Genomic DNA, 24,618 nt, shown 5'->3' on the forward strand with positions numbered 1-24,618 from the left:
GTGGCCGACCGGCCGCCGTGGGTCCCAGGACCTCCGGGTCATCCTCCGCGCGCCAGCAACAAGCCGGGCTCTGGACTCCAGACCTCCAGCGACTGACTCTCAGCGAGGAGCGAGCGCGCCCCCTGGTGGCGGACGCAGCCCTTCAGCCCGGCCCGGAACAAAACTCTCCGGCGGAACCTGGGGTGCGCGCTCGGAGTTTCCGGGGAAGAAGACGGAAAAGGACCTGCGCGCGGCGGTTCCTAGCGCCGCGGAGGAGGCAATGGCCGTGGGTACCTGGGGCTTGCGGCTCTGGCGGGCCGCCCCCGGCGGCGGGGCTGGCTGTAGTGAGTTTTAGCGGCCATAGGGTCAGGGAGGGAGGCTTAGAGGATGGTGTCTGCCCAGATTGGGCCCGAGGCGGGTCCTGGGGGGTCCCGCGGGGTTGGGGGCCGAGGAGGGTCTTTTGAGACCCTGCTGTGTTGGTCGCCCCTTCCCGGCCTTGGGGTACATATCTCGGGACGCGAGAGGGACGGGGAGGGCAGGGGCGGGGCCGCGGGAGGAGCTTGGGGCGCCCCTGGGAGGGAGACCACGTCCCGGTGCAAACATGTCCTTATTTTTCCACTGGACTCGTACATGCCTTGCCAAATCCTCTGATTTGGGGTTTGGAAAATAAGCTTAGCATTTCTCGCTCTACATATGGAGAGTTTTGGCGTGGGACCTGCAGTCTCGTGGAGCTTTCTTGTCCCCAAGACCTTTTCAAAGAGACAGTTTTGCTCACCTTTCCAATGACTGGTCTGGTTTTGACTCCACTTCCTGGTTACTTTTTGCCCTTTATTGTAAAGCACAGATTGGAATACGACCGAGGAAAGTGGTGGGAAGTGGCGATCTGATGGTGAAAGAGCAAAGTTGAAGTAAAGGCGTGGATCAGGGCAGGCTGCAGTTCTTTTCCGTGGGTGTTTTAATTATCAATATTAGAAAGGGGTTTAAGTTTACTTCTGAACTCATTTTGGTGAACAGCGTTTAAAATTCCCTTGCCTCCTATTCTTTCCTTGTTGGAGGATGGTGATACGGGAGGGGAACAGGGTGGGGCAATATATTATTTTTTTGGTCAGTATTCACATTTATTGTAACTTCTGCACAGGATTTATAGCAACATCACCTGCTTCTCAGCTGTCACCGACCGAACGGACAGAAATGCAGAATGATCTCTTTAACAAAGAGAAAAACAGGCAGCTATCATTAACTCCCCGAACTGAGAAGATTGAAGTGAAGCACGTTGGGAAAGCTGACCCTGGCACTGTCTTCGTCATGAATAAAAACATTTCAACTCCTTATAGCTGTGCCATGCGTAAGTAACGAATCAGGGTACCATTTTGAAGATTTTGCATAAATCAGGAGAAGAACCGGTGCAGAGGAGACAAGATGCTATAATTGCTCCCTGAACTTCCCGGAAGTTCTCCTTTATCTAGCATCGTACTGTGTGTTCACTGCGGGCTTAGCAGTTGAGGGCACTGTGGGTCTTGAAAGGTTGATGCTGTAACGCATAGGTTGTCCTGGGACTTGCTGGAATCTGGCTGAGTTTAGAGAGCTGTCATTGTTTCCTGCAGGAGGCAGACCTGAAAGCATTGCTACTAGTGTGCTTGCCCCTTTTAGACACACTGTGGTGTAATGGGAGCAGTCACCATGTGAGTCCCATTAAAGGATTTTGGGGTGGAGGGACTGCCCTGGCCTCAGATGATCAGCTGTTTTTGGCCTTCTTTTCCTTTCCTGCTCTTTATAGCCTAACTTAAGTCTTTTATCTGCTCACCACTTGCCTCTCTGTGTGTTGTGTCTTTGTTTACATTTACTGTACATGTAGTAAATGTGTGAGTGCATGGGGTGAATGTGATTGGGGTAAAAATATTTGTTGTGTTCATATCTTAAGGGAGAAAACAAGGCCCTGTGTGTGATTTGGTGTGGAAATGAAGGGAACAAGGCCTCTATGTTATTTTCGATCAAAATGCTTTTGTAGTACCTTTGATAGAACTGGTAACGTTTAAATTCCGAAAGAACGAAACGTAGATATGTACACCTACATACTCGCTCATATATGACTGGCTGCATTGTTCAGATGTTTGGAAAACTCAGTAATGATTCCATTTAAGGAGTTAACTTTAGTTAAAAGCTTAAGCTGACCTGCCGAGTGTGTACTCTCAATCTTCCTTTACTTTGGCACTTGAATTAGTACTTACAATTGCTTACTTGTTTGGCAAGCATTTATTGAACCTCTGCTGTAGGATAGGCATTAGGAATGCAGAGGAGGCTAAGACAAAGCTCAGGCCCTTAAGGAGTTTTACACACATCACACATAGAGATGAAGCCTCTGAACCACTCTTAGCGTAACCGCTGACCTCAGACTTGCTTGTCACTCATACCGTCAGTCATTCAATAAATTTTATTGAGTACCTAGTGTATTTCAGGCCTGATGCTAGTCTCTAGCTATACTGGCGAGTGAGCAAAAATAGGCATGATCCCCGCCTTATGGAACTTATTTAGACCTGTGGTTTGACCACTTCTGTGAATAGCTCGGTACTCAAAAAACATCTAATCAGAGTTGGAGTTGCATTCTGGAGTCATATAACAGACCAGAGCTGATTGGTTTATGTGTGAATTCATACTGATAATTATTGAATAAAAACTGGTAACTGTGGTATTTAACTTGAAGAGTCCATGTTAGGGAAGTAAAGATGGTTTGGGAGCAAGACCCCAAACCATGTAGAACAGACTTGCTGGGATGTATATTTATATATTCTCCCTTCTAAGTCGTGTGTGCATATAGCCAAATATATCCACGATGCTGCTCTCTGAATATTTAAGGGTAGCTCTTGGAAAACTATTTTATTACTTAACAATTGACAGATTAATTTCAAGTTAGACTTAGCCTTAATGATTTTTGTTTGGGTAATTTCATTAATAATTAGCAATACATTGGATGTGTTGGGAATTATGTTTTTATTGGCTACAAATCATTTTTTTCTCCCCAAAAAAGACAGCTTGCAGAATCTTGCCTTTCTATTGTTTTATTTCTTAACGTAGCACTTAATCATGTAATTTTTCACTTGGGTTTTGTTAGAGTTAGATCTTCAATCTGTTTTAAATTCCTAGATTTAAGTGAGTGGTACTGCAGGAAGTCCATTCTGGCTCTTGTGGACGGACAGCCTTGGGACATGTATAAGCCTTTGACCAAGTCATGTGAAATTAAATTTCTTACTTTCAAAGATGATGATCCAGGAGAAGTCAATAAGGTATTTCTGCCTCTATGTTCTTTTGTACCCATCCCCCCAGTTTTTTTTCTAGTCTTTTTTTTAAATTAAAATCTGTTTCCTATGGAGTTTGAAATGTACAAATCTGGCCAAGGTCAAATGTTGTACTGTACTAGATAATCAGGGTTTTACTTGGTAGATTAGGCATGTTCATAGTTCAGAAATCCTCAGTGGCATTAATGGCTCTGTATTTTGGTTTGAGAAAACTAAAAGACGTTCATATCTTTGTTCAGCTTACTTTTATTAATCACCCTGTATATTGCAGTAGTTTCATTCTTGTCTTTCACCATCTTTTCTGGATTATTTCAATAACTTTTTAACTCCCCCACCCCCCCACCCCCACCCCCTTTTTTTTTTTTTTTTTTTTTTTGCGGTACGCGGGCCTCTCACTGTTGTGGCCTCTCCCGTTGCGGAGCACAGGCTCCGGACGTGCAGTGGCCATGGCTCACGGGCCCAGCCGCTCTGCGGCATGTGGGATCTTCCCAGACCGGGGTACGAACCCGTGTCCCCTGCATCAGCAGGTGGACTCTCAAACCACTGCGCCACCAGGGAAGCCCTCGCCTGCCTTTTGAGCTTCACCTTCCATGGCATCTTTCCACTTCCTCTTTGCTCCAGCCACACTGGAGGACTTGGTCACTAATGGTTTCTGTTGTTATCCTCCTTGCTTTTGTTGATGCTCTTCGAGTATTTTCTTTCCTCCCTATTAAAATCCTGTTTATCTGTTATAGTTCAATTAAAATGCCATATGCTCTGTGGAACCTTCTCAGTTTCTTCTTGTCAGAATGAATCGCTCTTTTCTTCTGGGCCTCAGAACACGTGGCTAGTGTCTAGATACAGTAGTTTGATTTTCCCTTGTAATACGAACTGTTGAATGTCCTGGATTCTTGGCTCTGTGAAGACAGGGATCATGTCCCTTATTAGATCTTGTCCTTGACTTACACAGTAGGTATTTAATAAATATTTGTTGAAATGAAATACTTAAAGAAGGAAATGGTAGACATGATAATAGTAGTAGCTAACATTGAACATTTATTGTATATCAGGCACTGTTTTAGTGATTCACAAGTATTAACTCATTTAATCCTCATTAAAAAAATTCCATAAAAGGTGCTATTATCTCCTTTTTACAGATAAATAAACTGAGGCAAAGAGAGGTGTCTTACCCTGACCAAGGTTACCAGATTGCTAAGTGGCTGAGCCTGGATTTGAACCTAGGCATTGACTCTGGAGTTCATCAGACATTAAAAACAATCAAGTCAGATAGGTGAAGAAGTGCATTTTGCTACCAGCCTTCAAGGCCTGGGTTTGCATTTATTTTTAGTGTATTTGTGTGGTTGTGTAGAACACATTCTGGAGCAGTCTCTGCCATGTGCAACCAAATGAACCCACTCTTGTTGTCCTCAGATATGGACAAGAGCTTAGGAAAGTTAAGTGCCTAGTTATAGTAGTGCCAGTACAGAGCTTAAGATGGTGTAGGACTTATGTTTCTCTTTATGACTCTGGGAAGGTCATTGCATGGATACCCATATTGGGCATGTCCATGGATCAAAATGCTAGTGAGGTGAAAGCCCAGTTAATAGTGAGATTGCTTTGTTATAAATATGAATAACCTAAGTGATATGTGATGTTAGGTATAGGATAGGAGTCATAAATAATTCTTTTTTTAAAAAAAATTATTATTTTATTATTTTTATTTATTTATTTTTGGCTGCATTGGGTCTTTGTTGCCGTGTGTGGGATTTCTCTAGCTGCAGCAAGCGGGGGCTACCCTTTGTTGCGGTGCGTCGGCTTCTCATTGCGATGGCTTCTCTTGTTGCGGAGCACAGGCTCTAGGCGCATGGGCTTCAGTAGTTGTGGCACGTGGGCTCAGTAGTTGTGGCTCGTGGGCTCTAGAGCGCAGGCTCAGTAGTTGTGGCGCACAGGCTTAGTTGCTCTGTGGCATGTGGGATCTTCCTGGACCAGGGCTTGAACCCATGTCCCCTGCCTTGGCAGAGGGATTCTTAACCACTGTGCCACCAGGGAAGCCCATAAATAATTCTTAAAAGTTGGCTTCCATTGTAAAGCAATTATACTCCAATAAAGATGTTAAAAAAAAAAAAAGTTGGGTTATCCCTCCATATTTATGTATGTTATAAACAGGTACATTTTAATATATTTGTTTTACTTCAGCACAAGTTTGTTAACAAGTTAACTTTATCCTGGGTTAAAAATAAAATTACTACCGATGGTAAAACTATTTATTGGTTGATAAACATTATAGTGTCTGATATCTTATACAAACATTGCCAACCACATGAAGTTGGTGCTTCATTCTTTTGTGGGTTTTGCTTGGTGGTGGTCATGTCATGGTCTGATGGTAACCATTGCTAATTGCGGAGGATGGACAGATATTTGAGAAACGGTTCCTAAGTCAAAAGTCAACCTAAATTTTAATATTAAAGAAATGTTAGTAAATCTTGTGTTTATTATGTTTGTGTGTATTTTATTTTTCTAGGCTTATTGGCGTTCTTGTGCCATGTTGATGGGCTGTGTGATAGAGAGGGCATTCAAAGATGAATATGTGGTCAGTTTGGTCAGAGCTCCAGAAGTTCCAGGTGATGTACACATATAAAGAAATAAATAAACATATATATATATATGTGTGTGTGTGTGTTTATATATATATATATATGTATATAGACACACACACACTTTCTGTAATCTTTGAATATTTTGGTACCTATTTTTGTTGTTGTATAGAGTTCACTTAGTCTAATATAAATTACCATCCTACATACGTTCCATTTATTATGGGTAACAAAATCCATCCTATTACTGTCATATATACCTTCTATTTATAATGGTAAAAGAATCCATTTTATTTAATTATTGGCGGTCAATTTTTATTAACATAATAAAATTAGAGGAGAATGTTTCTTTTGAATGTGAATTTCATGTAATTATATTGTATCAGTATTTATTTCTTACCATTTTAAGTACTTATTTCCAAACAGAATGTGAGGACAAGGAGATATGAGTATAAATAGACTTCTGTAGAAAACTGTGTTTAGGTGGTACCATTTCACCAGAAATGACCCTGACACTGGAGAGGAATACCATTTTGGGGAGGTGGAAGAGTTCACATTTTTTGTAATTTTCCTAAAACTAGGATTTTGCAACTGTATGTGTAGTAGGATCACAATGGTATTTTTTTAAAAAAGGTGGAAGTTTATATACCAAAAAATATTTGATTTGGCAATAAATGATTCTAAGCAAAACAAAACAACAAAAAATGAAGAAATTTAGAAGATATTAAAAAAGAAATTAAACATTTCATGTCCATTTAGTTACTCATCTACTTATTAAATATCTTACTCTTTAGGAATTTTTATATCTAGTAACTAATATTTGAGATCTCTATGGTGGTACTATTCCTGAAGAAAAAGTGAATGGTTAAAAAATACTGGTGATGTTGGGTTAACAAAAAGTGAGTTAGTTTTATGGTGGGGGGAAAGTTGGTACAGCTCTGACAAGCAGCTGGAATACTGGTGACAATTTTATAATTTGTAGTGTTGGGAGAGATCGTTGACCCTTCATTTTATGGTCTAAATATTCATTTGTTGCCAATTAGTAACTTTCTACCCTAACAGATTTGACTTTGCTTTTTATTTTGGTTGGATTTACAGTAATCACTGGAGCCTTCTGCTATGATGTAGTTTTGGATAAGAGACTTGATGAGTGGATGCCAACAAAAGTAAGTCTACTCTTTGGAGTATTAATTTTACAGTCTCTGCCTTTCTTTGTTAGAACGAGTCCTGTGTTAGTATTGTTGAATGGTACTGCATGTCGAGGATATTTAAAAGAATCAGTCAATCTTTATTGTTGCTTTTTAGTGTATTTAAGACAGATGTATATGATTGAGGATATTCACAACAGCGTGGTACCCAGAATAAAATATAGAAGCTTAACTATCTTGGTTGATGTGGGGGCGAGGGGCCTGGAGCCTTACCTCCTTGGATCTTCAGAGCACAATTTGAAAACCACTGCCCTAAGCCATTTTAAGCCTATTGCATCCTGAGATCTTCCTATCAACAAGGGTTACATTGAGAGTGGGGGAGGGGTGAATTAAAATATCAGGCTTTGACAAAGGTAACTGAAATAGCAGCAAACTAACCTCTTCTGGAATGGTCTGCCTTCACAAGGAGGGTGCTCCTTGTTGGTCTGGGACTGGGGTAGCAGCAGGAGCCTGGCTAACAGAGTGAATCTAGACCAGGTGCTGTGTAGGTAGAGGATGCTGATGGCTTGCAAAAGTCAAGCCTAGAGGCTTAGTTATGATTGGGGAGAACAGACAAATGCCTAATTCTTAATTAAGCAAAACTGTATGTCCTACAGATTGGAAGTCTGGAGATCAGAAGAGGGGAGGCAGTGTAGCATACCATTTTATCAATTCCACTATGTACATTTTTTTCACATTTTAATATCTCTGAAAACAAATGTGTCTTTTGTTTGTTTATATAACTTTTTAAAATTAAACTGTTTTTAGTTGAAGAAAATTATAGATACACATGGAGTTGTAAGGAATAATACATAGAGATTCCATGTTCCTTTTACTCCGTTTCCCCAATGGTATTATCTTGCAAAATCATAGTACCATATCACAACCAGGATATTGACACTGATACAGCCAAGAACATTTCTATCACTGCCAAAATTACCCACGTTTCTCTTTAGTCTCCATCTGCCCCCCATCCTTAAACTGTGGCAACCACTAATCTGTTCTCTATTTGTATAGTTTTGTCATTTCAAGAATGTTATGTAAATGAAATCATTCAGTATGTAATCTTTTGAGATTGACTTTTTTCACTCAGTGCAATTCTCTGGAGCAAATGTGACTTACAGTAGATAGCATCTTATGATTATAACTGGTAATGTTTTTTCTTAGTGGTGCATCTTGGATTTAGTGAAATATTGTAGTTTCTAAAAGCAAAAATTTTGGAGTCAGCCAGCAAATGCATGGAAAGATGCTCAACATCACCAATCATTAGAGAAATGCAAATCAAAACCACAATGAGGTATCACCTCACACCAGTCAGAATGGCCATCATCAAAAAATCTAGAAACAATAAATGCTGGAGAGGCTGCAGAGAAAAGGGAACCCTCCTGCACTGTTGGTGGGAATGTAAATTGATACAGCCACTATGGAGAACAGTATGGAGGTTCCTTAAAAAACTAAGAATAGAATTACCATATGATCCAGCAATCCCACTACTGGTCATATACCCTGAGAAAACCATAATTTAAACAGGCACATGTACCACAATGTTCATTGCAGCACTATTTACAATAGCCAGGACATGGAAGCAACCTAGCTGTCCATCATCAGATGAATGGATAAAGAAGATGTGGCTCATATAGACAATGGAATATTACTCAGCCATAAAAAGGAATGAAATTGAGTTATTTGTAGTGAGGTGGATGGAACTGGAATCTGTCACACAGAGTGAAGTAAGTCAGAAAGAGAAAAACAAATACTGTATGCTAATGCATATATATGGAATTTTAAAAAGCTGTACTGATGAACCTAGTGGCAGGGCAGGAATAAAGATGCAGATGTAGAGAACAGACTTGAGGGCATGGGGTGTTGGGGGCGGGGAGGGGAAGCTGGGATGAAGTGAGAGAGCGGCATGGACATATATACACTACCAAATGTAAAATAGCTAGCTAGTGGGAAGCAGCCACATAGCACAGGGAGATCAGCTCGGGGCTTTGTGACCACCTAGAGGGGTGGGATAGGGAGGGTGGCAGGGAGGCTCAAGAGGGAGGAGATATGGGGATATATGTATATGTATAGCTGATTCACTTTGTTATACAGCAGAAACTAACACATCATTGTAAAGCATTTATACTCCAATAAAGATGTGAGGAAAAAAAAAAAAGGAAATCACAAATGACACCTGAAAAAAAAAATTTTGAAGTCAGGGAAGATCCAGGTTTAAATGCTGGCTTTGACAGTTATTTCTTATGTAATCCTGCCGTTACTGCTTAGTATCAAGAGAGAGAGAGAGGAGGGAAACAGGAAGGAAAAAAGAGAGAGAAAGGGAGAGAGGGAAGAGAGGTATTGGGAGAGATGGGGGGGTGAGGGGAGAGGTTGGAATGGTTTCTTCATGATCTGTGCACTTGTGGCAATATAATTTCTTTTTTTATTCAAGTCTGTCAAGATTCTTAATTCATTGGGGGAGTTAAGTAAAAACTAAGGAGATGAAAATTTAAGTCTCATTATGTATGAAACTTGCTGCCTCCTTTTCCTTTTTTTAAAGATAAAACTTTAAAAAAGAAATGTACTAGTTAATTGCAGGCACCATGGAGTTTAGAAAGTGGGGGAAAGTTACAGTCAAGTAACAGCTATATTAAACTATTAATGTGCATTGGTTATACAGAAAATTATCCATTTAAGAATGGAGAAGAGTCAGTTCATTCAAAAGAGTCTATTAGGAAGTTTATGGAAATAATTTTATTACAAAAATTGTTTGTATAATAGTGCTTGATCTTTTCTATATTAGTTATGATTTATAGTGTGAGAACTCAACTATAGTTTTTATTAAACTCATAAACATTGTTAATGTGTATTATTAGTCATTTTAATTGTGTGAAATTGACATTTTCATTAAACAGAAATTTCTAATATTGGATTTATGCTATATTTTGGACATGGCCAATGATGACATTACATTTCCTAGTGAAAGTTTCTGAATCACATAAATAATAATTTTTTCCTCATGCATTTATTTAAAAAGCTTAGTTTTACTCATAGTGTAAACAAATTTTTGTATCTTACCATTTACTTATTAGTATTTCTACTTGTTGCACCATCACTGTAATAAACATTTACAGGGTTGTATAATTTGAATGAAATGTTTATTAAAATGTCTTTGTAGAATTATCCATAATAATTATTTCTAATACAGGAGGCTATTTAATTACAAGTTAATTACAAGTTTTATAGTTTGTAGAATTGGGAGAAATTGCTAATTGTACATTTTATGGTTCCAGTATTTAATTGTTGTAAATTAATGCTTTCTTTCCTAGAAAATTTGCTTTTTGCTTTTTGTTGTAGTTGGACTTACAATATTAAGCATACAGTTTTATCAGCCTTATAGGGAAATGTTTTTAAGTAAATTGTTACGAAAGGTTAATACTTTCATTTTTAAGGAGAACCTACGTTCCTTCACAAAAGATGCTCGTGCTTTAATTTATAAAGATCTTCCATTTGAAACTCTGGAAGTTGAAGCAAAAGTGGCGTTAGAAATATTTCAACACAATAAGTAAGTGTTGGCTTCCTTTTAAACAAAATTAAACCTCCCAAAGTTGTATGTAATGAAGAAAATTCAGCTCTTAATAACTTTCATACTTGATGTATTTATGTAGCACACTTTTTACTTTTTAGCTCTGGGATCTCTTTTCTGCACCAGCCTATTTGTTTTTGTTCATCTCATTATTTCACTGAGAAGAAGTGCCCCTGCCACACCTTTGATAATTTTCTTACTTTGTCTTACTTCTCTTTTTCTTTGGCTAGTCCTTTTCTTTATATCACCGTAGCAATATGTTTCCCTTTTTTCCTTCCATTGTGAAGTGGTAGCCTACGTTAAGAAACTGCATTATTTTGAATTTAAACTTAAATTTATTTAAACTGTTGCATTTGGCAACCTTTCCTTCCCATCTTTCCACTCTTCAGATGAAAAGGGTAAGACAGAAAATGAAGGCAGCTAACAGCTGAAGTAAAACGTTCACACAGATCTTAGTCTTCTGTATGGGAATTAACCATTTGATAGATTTTCTTTGCCAACATGTTAAATCCTGCCTGCCTTCTCAATTCCCTTTTTCACTCAGAAAACTTCCAGTTTATCTTCTACTAATTGTGAGAACATAAACTAAATTTTAATGTTAAACTAATTAAAATTAGAATTAATTAGAAAGGAATATCTGCATTGCAAAAAATCATATAGATACTAGAGTCTAAAGCCAAAATGTGCACCTGCAAATTGTTAAAGGTAATGGATTGGAATTTCTTTAGCTATTTATAAAATGAGGCACAGATTCTCATGGGGCTAGTTTATAATATTTAGCATATTTTGGAACCAGTATACTTAGAAAGCAGTAGGAATATACTGAACTGGAGTACAAATAATTCTTTACAACTAAATTACCATTAATTCTATAAGAAAATTCCTTAAATTATCAGAATTTATCAAGTCACCACCCCTACCAAAATTCTAGGGCTGTGTTGTCTAATAGAAATATAATGTGAGTCATCTATATAACTAAATTTCCTAGTTAGCTACATTAAAAAAAATTCAAAATAAAGGTGAAGTTAATTTTAATAAAACAATTTTATTTAAACAATGTATCTGAAACATTTCAACATGTGATTGATATTAAAAACTTAATATTTTATAATTCTCTTTTTCATACTAAGTCTTCAGAATCTGGTGTGTATTTTACACTTAAGGCACATTTCAATTAGGACTAATTACATTTAAGTGCTTCATAGCTACCATATTGGGCAGCGGTACTCTAGACTTTCATTTCATGTTACACTGAGATTTCCCTTTCCTCTCACTCAACTGTCAAAGTCTAGGAGAGGCTTGTAGGACTTTGGTAACTTTAGGTGAATGTGTAAAGGGAGGTGGGAGATCATTTAGGGGCAAGTTTGAGGAGACAGAGTTTTGGAGGTTGAAGGTGGATCAGTGATGGGGCCTTTCTCCTGTAGGGGGAACTTTCAGTGGCTTTGCCTCCCAGGGGACAGGAGTTTCTCTTAGAAGTGGGTCAAGAGGAACAAGTATTCAAGGGAGTTGGCTCCCTCAGTAATCATCAAGGCTCTGGAAGAAGGGGTGTGGCAGTAAGTGGATGTTTTTGCACAAACTGACGCTTCCCAACCTTGCCACACATGTGTAATGTTTGTTTAGCATTCTGGGGTAAATAGGCAAGGCTCTTAATAGTAAGTGGTAAGGTCATGATTTGAACCTGGGCTGTGCAGTTCCATCTGTACTATTCATTATACTGACAGACCCTAGTGGATTTGGGAGACATTTAGGCTGTAGAATTGATGTGACTTGGTAATGAATTGGATGGAGGGAATGTGGTGGGAGAAACAGGAATCAGGGGTATCTGCAGTTTTTCACTTGGAGATGTGGGTAGTTGGTGGTGTCATTTACTAAACTAGGGAATTCAGGAATAAGAATAAGTTTGGTGAGAAAAGAGAGGGTAAGTTTTTGTTCAGTTTGAGAACTTGGGAGTGTAAGATGCTTGTAGACACCCTGGTGGATGTCTGGAGTGTTTTGGATATACAGTTTGGAGCTCAGAAGAGGTATGTGGATTAGAAGCAGAGGTGTAGAAGATATAAACACATAAGTGATAATTAAAACTGCAAATCAAGGAGCTAGCCCAGAGAGGATGCTTAGAGTGAAAAGAGTTTATGGACAGAATCCTTGAAGGGCAGGGAAAGAGCAGGGTGACCAGAGAGTTAAAATAACAAGCAGTAGGGAATGCCACAGAAGCTGGTGGAAAAGAACACTTTGAGAAGTGGAGGTGAGCAGTGGAAGTAAGGACTAAAGAGTGTCCATTAGGTTGGCACCAAGGAGAATACTTCGGTGGAATTGTGAAGCTGTGGCCAGAGTGAAGGAGGTGAGGTGTGAATGGGAGGTGAGGAAGGGGAGGTTCCGAGTGTAAACCCCTCTTGCAAAAATTATGGCTGAAGAGGGAGAGAAAGGGAAGTGGCTTTAAACACCTTTTTGTACATTTAGAATTAAAACATTTGTTTCTTTGCTGCTTTTTAGGTACAAATTAGATTTCATAGAAGAGAAGGCATCTCAGAACCCTGAGAGAATAGTCAAGCTACACAGGTAAGTAAAAATATAAAAATTGACTGCTATGCTAATTTATAGGAAGGCTTAGTTTTATTGTTACCTGACTGGTGTATGACTGGAAAAGATTTGTACCTTAATTTGTTGTTCTGACTACCTTACTTTTTACTGCTTTGTTCAACTTTTTGCTATGGTGGTAATTGGAAGCTTTAAGTCATCTTCAGGAACAGTTGTGGTTTCTATTCCTCATTTTATTGTTTGTTATTTTTATTTCTGAAAGAGTTGGAAACCATTGTAAGAAAATGTAATTTTTAGAGTTAATTTTGAAATTCGGCAAAATGCTCATTGTTATGAATTGAACGTGATTCATATGTATATAGAAACATGAATACTGACTAATTAGTTACTACTTATGTTACATATAAGGAAGTTATATCACATTGTGCTTTCTGATGCTGGGATGAGAGAGGTAAGAATGCATTATGCAAAAATGGCTTCACGGCCTGTATCAATTTTCTCAACTTCATGTTTTCTTGACTCAGATTTAAATTTTTTCCTCTAGGAAGCTGTCTTACATGCTAAATTCTAAACTCTGTTGCAGTTAGTTGTTATAAGGTGATAGGATATCAGTTTTAGACATTGGAACCACTTGATAGCATGATGTGTTCAGTGATCTTAAAAATCTTTAAGGGACTTCCCTGGTGGTGCAGTGGTTAAGAATCTGCCTGCCAATGCAGGGGACACAGGTTCCAGCCCTGGTCCGGGAAGGTCCCACATGCCGTGGAGCAACTAAGCCTGTGTGCCACAACTACTGAGCCTGTGCTCTAGAGCCCACAAGCCACAACTACTGAAGCCTGTGCGCCTAGAGCCCGTGCTCTGCAGCAAGAGAAGCCACGGCAGTGGGAAGACTGCTCACTGCAACGAAGAGTAGCCCTGCTCGCCGCAACTAGATAAAGCCCGCGCGCAGCAACAAAGACCCAAAGCAGCCAAATAATTAATTAATTAATTAAAAAATTATTTTAAAAATCTTTAAATTTATATCAATGCTAAGTAAGAAAAAGATACATTGATTTTAATTTCTAAAGTTTTAGTCTCATCACTTGAGATTGTTGTGTCAGGGGCTATTAGAGATGGAATTGATCCACATGGATTGTTCTTGATTAGGGATGTAGTGGCAAAAAGAATGAATAGATTTTTTTAAACTGTTGTAAGTGATTTGATTTTGAGGTTTTATTTGTTTATTTTTTAAATCAAATCAGATGTGGTGACTTCATTGATGTGAGTGAGGGCCCTCTTATTCCAAGAACAAGTATTTGTTTCCAGTACGAAGTGTCAGCGGTTCATAATCTTCAAGCCACCCAGTCAAGTCTTGTACGAAGATTCCAGGGTCTCTCTTTACCTGTGCACTTAAGAGTAAGTAAAGCTTAAAGTTTCAGGTCATTTAGTTTGGGTGTGGGTGTGATTCTGGTCTTGATTTTATACCAATTTGAAGGACATACATTTTAATTTTCATTAAGTTGTGTAACACTAATAGTTTGTCAACTTGGTTTTATGATTAAAAATAATTTTACCCAGGATGTAAACAGATAATTTACAAGAGAAGTATTAGTTGAAAAAATTAAATCAAATTGAGATAGTTTTTCTTTTTATAATTAATTAATTAATTAATTAATTAATTAATTCTTGGCTGCATTGGGTCTTTGTTGCTGCGCGTGGGCTTTCTCTAGTTGTGGCGAGCGGGGGCTACTCTTTGTTGCGGTGTGTGGGCTTCTCATTATGGTGGCCTCTCTTGCTGTGGAGCACGGGCTCTAGGTGCACAGACTTCAGTAGTTGTGGCACGCGGGCTCAGTAGTTGTGGCTCGTGGGCTCTAGAGCACAGGCTCCGTAGCTGTAGCGCATGGGCTTAGTTGCTCCGCGACATGTGGGACCTTCCTGGACCAGGTCTCGAACCCGTGTCCCCTGCATTAGCAGGCAGATTCTTAACCACTGCGCCACCAGGGAAGTCCGAGATAGTATTTTTAATACTTCAAATTAGTATGGAGGAGGGTGCAGTGAGGAGTAATGGAGCACATATTGATAGGACCTTCAGGGGTGCCTTTTGGCCTTAACATTTGGCACGTTCTTCTCCCTATTCTATTTTGAGGATCTACTCCATATCATTTTCCATATTGCTCCCACCCCTTGCTAATCCTTTTATTTTTTTAATTAAAGTTCTGACTTTGAGATAACTGTAGATTTATTTGCAGTCCTAAGAAATAATACAGAGAGATCCCAAGTACCTCTACCCAGTTTTTCCAGTGGTAACATCTTGCAAAACTGTAGCACACTATCACACCCAGAGTATGGACGTTGATACAGTGAAGATACAGAACAGTTCCTTCACAAGGATCCCTCATGTTGGCCTTTGATAGCCACAGCCACTCACACCCACTCCCCTCTGCCCCGCCTCCACCTCCTTGCTTCTAGTAACTTCTCACTTGTTCTCCATTTCTATAATTTTTTCATTTCAAGAATGTCATATGAATGGGATCATTCACTATTGTGATCTTCTGGGATTGGGTTTTTTCACTCGGCATAATTCTCTGGAGATTCATCTAAATTGTTGCATGTATCAGTATATCAATAGTTTGTTCCTTTTGGGCTTCCCTGGTGGCGCAGTGGTTAAGAATCCGCCTGCCATGGGTTTCCCTGGTGGCGCAGTGGTTGAGAGTCTGCCTGCCAATGCAGGGGACACGGGCTTGTGCCCTGGTCCGGGAAGATCTCACATGCTGCAGAGTGGCTGAGCCTGTGAGCCATGGCCGCTGAGCCTGCGCGTCCGGAGCCTGTGCTCCGCAACGGGAGAGGCCACAGCAGTGAGAGGCCCGCATACCGCAAAAAAAAAAAAAAAAAAAAAAAAGAGAATCCGCCTGCCAGTGCAAGGGACACGGGTTCAATCCCTGGTCCGGGAAGATCCCACATGCCGTGGAGCAACTAAGCCCGTGCGCTAACTACTGAGCCTGTGCTCTAGATCCTGCGAGCCACAACTACGGAGCACAAGTGCCACAGCTACTGAAGCCCGCGTACCTAGAGCCTGTGCTGTGCAACAAGAGAAGCCACCCAATGAGAAGCACGCACACTGCAACAAAGAGTGGCCCCTGCTCACCACAACTAGAGAAAGCCCACGCGCAGCAACAAAGACCCAAGGCAGCCAAAAATAAAAATAAATTAATTAATTAAAAACAAAACAAAAAAAGACAGAAAAAAAATTGTTTATTCCTTTTAATTGCTGAGTGGTATTCCTTGGTGTGGATATACCACAGTTTGTTTAGCCGTTCACTTGTTAAAGGATATTTGGGTTGCTTCTGGCTACTTTGGATAAAGCTATTATGAATAAAGCTGCAGTAAACATTGGTGTATAGGTTTTTGTGAATAAATGTTTTCATTTCTTTGGGATAAATGCCCAGGAGTGCAATTGCTGGGTCATATGGCAGGGACATGTTTAGTTTTTTAAGAAACTACCAAGCTAAGTTCCAGTTTCTGTTCCCACCAGCAGTGTGTGAATAATCAGTTTTTCTAATCCTTGCCAGCACTTGATGTTGTCAGTAATTTTTATTTTAGCTATTCTGATGGGTTTGTAGTGGTTTCTTATTTAATTTTAATTTACATTTCCCTACTGGCCAGTTATGTTGAACATCTTTTCATGGGCTTACTTGTCATCTGTATATCTTTTTTTGATGAAATGTCTGTTTTTCTCTTTTGCCCACATTCTAATTGGATTGTTTGCTTTTTTACTGTTGTTTTGAGAGTTGTTTGTTTTTTGATATTCTGGATACTAGTTCTTTGCTAGATACGTAGTTTGCAAATATTTTCTTTCTGTCTGTAGCTTGTCTTTTCATCCTCTTAACAGGTTTTTACAGATAGCGGTTTTTAATTTTGATGAAGTCCGGTTATCAGTTTTTCCCTTTATGGATCATGCTTTTGGTGTCAATTCTAAGAATTAAAGGCCCAGCACTAGATCCCAAAGATTCTCCCCTATTCTTTTTCCTAAAAGTTTTATAGTTTTATATTTAAGTTTGTAGTTTATTTCGAGTTAAATTTTGTATGAGGTGTGAGATTGAGGATGAGGTTCATTGTTTTCTTTTTCCCTATACTTGTCAAATTGCTCCAGTACCATTTGTTGAAAAGGCTATCCTTCCTCTGTTGAGTTGCTTTTGTACTGTTGTTAAAAATCAGTGGTCATATATGTGTGGGTCTATTTCTGGTTTCTCAATTGTGTTCCATTGATTTATGTGTCTCTCTTTCAGATATCACACAACCTTGATTACTATAGCTTTAATAGGTCTTAAAATGAGGTAGAATAATTCCTCCCATGTTATTATTTGTTATAAAAATTGTTTTAGGGGCTTCCCTGGTGGCGCAGTGGTTGAGAGTCCGCCTGCCAATGCAGGGGACGCGGGTTCGTGCCCCAGTCTGGGAAGATCCCACATGCCGCGGAGCGACTGGGCCCGTGAGCCATGGCTGCTGAGCCTGCGCATCTGGAGCCTGTGCTCCGCAACGGGAGAGGCCACAGCAGTGGGAGGCCCACGTACCGCAAAAAAAAAACAAAAAAAAAAAGAAAAAAAAATTTGTTTTAGCTATTCTAGATCCATTGCCTTTCCATTTAACTTTAGGGTAATCTTTTTTCTATCAATAAATCTTGCTGGGATTTTCATTTTTCTTTTGCCCTACCTAGGTACATGGGGAGTTTCTTGCCTTTTGGGAAGTCTGAGGTCCTCTGCCAGCGTTCAGTAGGTGTTCTGTAGGAGTTGTTCCACATGTAGATGTATTTCTGATGTATTTGTGGGGAGGAAGGTGATCTCCACATCTTACTTTTCCGCCATCTTTAATGGTTCTCCCTTGCTGGGTTTTTGATAGGAATTTTATTAAACCTGTATATCAGTTTGGGGAGAATTGATGTCTTTACTGCATTGAGCCTTCCAATCTATGAACACAATATATCTTTTCATTTATTTAAATCTTCTTTCATCCCTTTCATCAGCATTTTTTAGTTTTTACCATACGTGTCCTTTACATGTTCTCTCCACACACCTTCCTTTCCTAGCTTTTTCCATTTCAGTAAATGATACTGTCGTCTAGCCGGCTGTTTGAGGTAATCCTTGATTCTCTGTTTTCCTCATAGCCATGCCCCATCCCATCCATCAGCAAGTTCTTCAACTCTTAACCCTAAAACATGTTCCGAATGCATCCACGGCATAGCATCTCATCTACTACTGCTTCCCTCATCCCTGTCGCTCTTTCTCTTCACTCCCCTTCTTTGCTTTCATCCTTGCCCCCTACAGCACATTCTCTGCTGAGTAGCCAAAATGAAGCTTTTAATATACAAATCAGATCATGCAGTTCCTCTGCCCCAGACGTTCCAGTGGCTTCTCATGAACAAATGCCAGCCCTTCACTCTGTCTCACAAAGCCCTACGTTGTGTGGCTCCTGCCTCTCTCTCTCTGACTTCATCTTATACCGCTTTCTCCGTTACCCATTATATTCCACTCACACCTTAAAGTCTCCCACCCTCTGCTCATTCCGCCTGAGCCAGGTATGGTTTTCCCTTTAACATACCATGCTGCTCTTCCTCCAGAAGGTTTGCATGTACGTATTTACTAATTTTACCTTTTATTACAGATTTTACCAGCTCATCCAGTTTGAAATAGTCCCTGACCCTCCCATATCCCTCAGTATCACCTTCAACTGAGTTAGTAACATTGATGTGGTCGTTTTGCACTTTGCAGTTTTCATTTATGCATTCTGATAATCCTCTGCTACATAAGATTGTTAAGAATTAAGGAAATCGGTTCTATAACTTTACTGTTGTCTTCATTAGTTTTTACTTGTTCTTTATGGTAATTTACTAAATCCTCTAGGTCTGCTCTTTCAGTGTGAGATGTCACAGTTGGTTTTTTTTTTTTAACATCTTTATTGGAGTATAATTGCTTTACGATGGTGTGTTAGTTTCTGCTTTATAACAGTGAATCAGCTATACGTATACATATATCCCCATATCCCCTCCCTCTTGCGTCACAGTTGGTTGTTAATGAACCTTTCCTTGTGATTGCTTGTGATTTGAAGAGTGACCACTAGCGTGTTGGAATTGGCTATTTAAGAAAAGAACAGGTGGAAAAGTGGGGCAGATTTTTGCTTCCCATTAGAAGGAACGTGTTCTCCGGTGGTAATGATTAAGAAGGACAGAGACGAAGAATGGCATATTCAGTCCTAAGTCTTTTTTTCTTAAATGCTAAACAAAGCAGCTGCTCTGTATAGTATGTACCCTTTTTCCCTACTTGAACTCACTTTTGGAACCACTTAGCCTCATTAGTACTGCCTAACTTTTTATGTATTTGTTTTAAAACCTATGTAAAGACTCAGCCTCTTCTATTGTAACTTTTGTGCTTTATATAATTCATAGTAAATCTTTTCTTCTCAAGGCACATTTTACGATATGGAATAAACTATTGGAAAGGTCTCGGAAAATGGTGTTTTTGACAACATGTGAGTATATTTCTATGAAGAAATTTTCCTTGAAATTAAGCAACCACTACTACCACAACAACAAAATAATAAAGAAAAAAGAAAAGAGAAAGAAAGAAAAAAGTAATTAGTTGTCTAAATAGCTAAAGCGGTATTGTGCTTGTTGACCCTGTTAGTATATTGGCAAGAGAAAAGTTGTTATTTGGCAATTCTTTTCATTTTTATTTGTTAGCATCATGGGAATGATATTGTAGAACTTGAAGAAAAATAAGAATATTACTGTATAGTAGTTGTAGTTCTTAATGGTTGTAATGGTGTTAATTAGGTCTTGATAATTTTTTGGTAAACTTAATGAACATTTAGAGATTCGCCAGATATGAGTTAAAGCTGCCTTGACAGTTGACATATTAAATGTGCAAATGTCCTGAAGAACCAAATTTGAATACTTATGTTACTGTCGTTTATTCTGTGTCACTAGCATCTAGATTTCACAAATAGGAATGATTATATTTCTTGACCACGATTCTCCCTGTTCACTCTTTCAGAGACAAAGTGTTAACTTTTTACTTACATTATCTGATAGCTATCCTGTGTAATCTGGCCTCATGAACCCTTCCTAGTTTCCCTAAGTTTCCACTCTAGTCAAGCTTACAAGTACACATCAAACTTACTTTCTTGTTTCTTTGTTTTAGTTTACCTTCTTCTGTCACTTCATTTTTTTCCAGCTTTATTGAAATACAGTTGCCATACAACATTGTGTAACTTTAAGGTATACTGTGTAATGATTTTGTTATATCTGTATATTGCAAAATGATTAACACAATAAGGTTAGTTAACACATCCATTATCTCAGAGAGTTAGTTTTTTTTTATGGTGAGAAGGTTTAAAATCTCCTCTCTTAGCAACTTTCAAATACGTATTGCATATTGTTAACTCAAACTTATGCTCAAATTATGTTTCTTTATGACAGTTATGTCTGGACTCTGTTTCCCATCCTCCTCCTGTCTATTTACATCCTACTCATTCTGCAAGACCTTGTCCAAGTCTTACCTTCTCCATGTACCATTCTCAGAGTAATCTCTGAACAAATATCCATCCCTGCAATTTCTGCTTGATTGTATACCTCCTCATATTGTTTTCTGATTATTTTTGCTGGTGCATTTACATTGTGTTAACCCATTCAGGGTTTGTTGTATACTATGTGTAATGCCAAAGTTTGAACACAGCACTTGGCATATGGGGGATTACCCAATAAATTTTTATTGATTATTTTGCATGATGATGTGTAAACCTAGTCTTTATTAATGACTTTACAGATAGAATTCACTATTTAGGCACTTAGCTATAATGTTTTTGTGTAAAGGTGATGTAAATTTTCTTTTTCTCATGAGAAGAAAGTGTTTTTGAATAGGAAGAATAACTTTGTCTCTTTGGTTGGTCACAATGTCCATTTTAGATTAAGAAACTAGAGAAAAAAATGAGTCTATAAGAAATGTAGAAAAATAGTAGAGACAGTAACCTAGAGTAGTATCTAGTAGAAATCAGTGAATAGCTGTTTTTGCAACATTTATTTTGGTTCAGTTTCCTTCTTCCACTGTTTGTTTGCTCGTCTAAAGGGAGTAGGTTAAACATATGGTTCATTGATTTAACTACACAGACTTATTGAATGTTTGTTATGTGCCAGCAACAGTGGGTACAGTAATGAACAAAATCTTCTTGCTGTCCTCAAGCAAATTACTTGAACAAGATAACTAGACTTAGAAGCAGACAATTCAGTTGTACATGTGGGGCTCTGGCATAAAGAAGAGAAGGACCCAAACCAAGCTGGGAGGGGTTGGTTAAGGAAGCTTTCCAGGAATTGGTGTTTCTTAAGCTGGTTTTAATGGGTGAATAAAAGTGGGCCAGGCAGTTAATTTGCTTGAGGATGGGTTTATCTCAGAGGAAGCTACTTGCCTAAGAGGTGTGGAGGAATGGAGTGCGTGGTGAATGTAAGATGAATCTGGATGTACATGTAGGGTGGGTGATGAGTCCAGATTAGTTTGTTGGAAATAGAACATGAGGGGCTTGTCTTCCATGATGTGGAATTTGTATTCCCCTCCTGAAGGTGTTTGGAGGTAACTGGAGAATTTGAATAAGGGAGTGACAGGTAACTGGAGAATTTGAATAAGGAAGTGACCTATTGATAAACTATTCCTGTGTAAAAGCTCATTCTGGGGGCAGCATGGAAGATAACTGTGACTTAAGCCATAGTAGATGATGAGATCCTGAAGTTCCGGCAGGACAGTAAAAATGGCTGTGAGAGTTACTTAGGTGGAATTAATAGGACTGTTGATTAAATATGCAGGTAAGAGAACTGTGGATTCTCTCATGCCAGGCTTGGGCACCTGGGTAGAGCCCTTCACTGAAATAGATAATGCAGGAAGTAGGGCAGGTTTTGGGGGTGATGAGGGATACAGTTTAGCTCTGTTTGTTTGCTATATCTGAGTGACATATAATAGAAATATTAACATACAGATATCTATTTCTACTAAACCTGTATTATACTATATTCAAAGTAGAATTATTGATTTTTTTCAACAAAATAGATTGATTTAAAATACCTTGTTGCAGCACTGCTGATAGTTTTCTTATACGAATGATTTCATTTTATAGATGAAAAATAAAATGACCATCTTGAGAAGCCTAGATATATGCCTCAGGTTGTATTTTTAATGGAATTGTTGTACTTGGTAATTTATATTGGGAACTTGGTCATGTAAGTTTTCTTCTCTTTCTACTTAACTTTCTATAGTAATTACTATGGAAGGAGAAAGAAAAAGACAGGGTCATTGTAAGAGAAAGGCTGTACAGTGATTTTAAATGGTGGGTGAAGGGTAAAACTAAAAGTGTTTATTAGAAAAGTAAAGCTATTTATGTTTTTACAGGTACCTGAAGATCAAACTCAGCCTACAGAGGAAAGTGTATCTGCCTAGTAACTTCCTCAAATTTAGATATGTATAGTAAATTAAAATAAAAGTTTTCTATGTAATGTTTGTGTGTGCTTTTTGTCTTTTTCTCCCTAAGATGTATACTGATGTTTACTTTTTCCTTTTTCTAAAGGATAACACAACTTATGTTCACAGTAAAAATTTTACACAGAAACACCCCTGTCTCCTCCTCTCCCCGAATGTAACACTTTGGCATGTTTTCTCCTTTCAGTCCTTTTTTGTACATGTATAAACATATATGCACAAATACCAATGCCATCTTTTACAAACATAAATAGGACCATCCTAATTCCCATTTTTCACTGTTGTAAACAGTGATGCATAAACATCATTGTGGCAAGTGGCAAGTGTTTGTGGATGGATTAACTATTTACTGAGTAACTGAGTATTTCCTATATACTATATATATGGCCATTGTGCTGAGCTTTTCACATGGAGTCTCTTATTTAATCCTCACAACAACCTGTTGAGAAGGTGTTTCCATTTTATAAATGAGGAAACTGGGGAGCATAGAACTGGCAAGTAGCAAAGCTGGAATTTGGACCCAGGTGCTTTCACTGACATGCTCTTATGTACCACTCTCTTGTTCATGTTTAACAGTTATAGTATGTACTTGCGAATCTTTCTGAAGATACTGATAGAGTTATAGTCATTGATTTGTTCATTCATCTATTTCCTAGTCCCTGAATGATCTCTTTCCTCTAGAGTTGGATTTTTTGCTTATCTCAGTCTTTCATGTTTCAGGCTTTTTTTTTTTTTTTTTTCAAATCTAGCGATTGTTGATTGTTAGTTTTAGTTGATAATGCGGCTGTAGGGAGGTTGAGTGGTAGCTCTGTGGTATGGGCGAGGTTTGGCTTCTCAAGGTGAGTAGGTGAAGCTGGCTGTTATGATGGGGATTTTCTAAGGCTAGAATGAAGAGACTGTCAGTCTTGGTGACTGGTTTCTATAATGACTAATCTCGTTCTCCCCAGACTGTTCATTTCTTTTATGAGATCCCTCCAGTATCTTACCTGTGGGCAAATATCTGGATTCAGGCCCTTCTGTATTTGGAGGTAGGGGGTATGGGGTAGAGATCAACTGGTTTGTATATAGACCTTCAGTTGATCCCATTCTCTTTAGCCCCTCTTCTGTCTTCTGTCTTCCACCATCTTTGAGCTTCTCCAGGCCAACTGGGCAGGTTGGCTCTCTTCTGCTGGACTCCCACATGTATTCTAGGCGGTGACATCCTCTACTGTTGCATTGGTCACTTCACTGTCTGTCTTTTAGCAACTGGGCGAAATTTCTTGTCTGCTGCTGTTTTCCTCTCCCATCCCCTTTGTTGTCTGTGGATTTATACTTTGAATTTCTTTTTCTTTTAAAAAATTGTGAAGTATTTTGAGCTTACAAAAAATAATTTAACAAACCCTTATTTGGATGGACATTTTTCATGCTTTTTGGGCACCTAGCCCTGCTTGAACATCCACTTTTTGTTGACTTCCCCCTTTATGTATCTTACCAAGTGGAGAGTGAAACTTAATTTCCAAACCTTCCTTGCAGTCAGGGCCCAGACAGGCATCCTAGGCTCACTAGTTAGACACACCTGTGTGAAATTTGAAAGCGATGCTGTGGAGACCATGGCACATGGGATCCAGTTTGTCGAGGGGAACAGTGACATGTGGCTTTTAAGGCAGCAGCGGTGGAGGGTCCCGTGTCGTGGTACAAGATGTGGGGCTGTGCTCAGTGGTTTTCTCCCTGCAGCTGCTCTGTGCTGTAATAGTGGGCATTTCTTTGAGTCCTGTAACCTGATCTCTGAGCCTTGTGAGCCATTTGTTTTTTGCTTAAACTAGTAGAGCAGATCTTGTTTGCAACCAAGAATGTTGACATATAGCCACTATCCAAATTAACCACTGTTAACCTTTTTTCTTTCATTTTTAAATAAAGAAAAAGCTGCCTACCCATTGAAAGTTTTCCTCATGTCATTTCCAAGAAGAACTACTGTCCTTTTTTTGTGCATATCCTTACCATTCATGATTTGCA

General features: G+C 38.9%; 1 protein-coding gene across 2 annotated transcripts; it reads left to right on the forward strand.

Annotated features, from left to right (window-relative positions):
- Positions 1 to 211: 211 nt before the first annotated feature.
- On the forward strand, positions 212 to 22,643 carry MRPL39 (mitochondrial ribosomal protein L39). 2 transcript variants are annotated; one of them, XM_081234265.1, is made up of 10 exons: positions 214 to 323; positions 1,118 to 1,324; positions 3,121 to 3,260; positions 5,773 to 5,872; positions 6,944 to 7,011; positions 10,467 to 10,579; positions 13,091 to 13,156; positions 14,377 to 14,530; positions 19,573 to 19,636; positions 22,540 to 22,643. In XM_081234265.1, the coding sequence occupies exons 1-10, from the start codon at positions 260 to 262 to the stop codon at positions 22,545 to 22,547; spliced, it is 984 nt and encodes a 327-aa protein (XP_081090391.1). In that variant the 5' UTR covers positions 214 to 259; the 3' UTR covers positions 22,548 to 22,643. The 2 variants fall into 2 exon arrangements, with proteins under 2 accessions (XP_081090390.1, XP_081090391.1); XM_081234264.1 differs by lacking the exon at positions 22,540 to 22,643 and having other exon boundaries at positions 212 to 323; positions 19,573 to 22,522.
- Positions 22,644 to 24,618: the final 1,975 nt, after the last annotated feature.

The sequence above is a fragment of the Mesoplodon bidens genome (genome assembly GCF_964165515.1).
Source record: "Mesoplodon bidens genome assembly, chromosome: 5".
Lineage (NCBI taxonomy): Eukaryota > Metazoa > Chordata > Mammalia > Artiodactyla > Ziphiidae > Mesoplodon > Mesoplodon bidens.

Coding starts and splice junctions, on each gene's coding strand:
- MRPL39 (XM_081234264.1), top strand. CDS start 260: ATGGCCGTGGGTACCTGGGGCTTGCGGCTCTGGCGGGCCGCCCCCGGC. Junction 324..1,117: donor CGGCGGCGGGGCTGGCTGTA/GTGAGTTTTAGC, acceptor ACTTCTGCACAG/GATTTATAGCAACATCACCT. Junction 14,531..19,572: donor CTTTACCTGTGCACTTAAGA/GTAAGTAAAGCT, acceptor TTTCTTCTCAAG/GCACATTTTACGATATGGAA.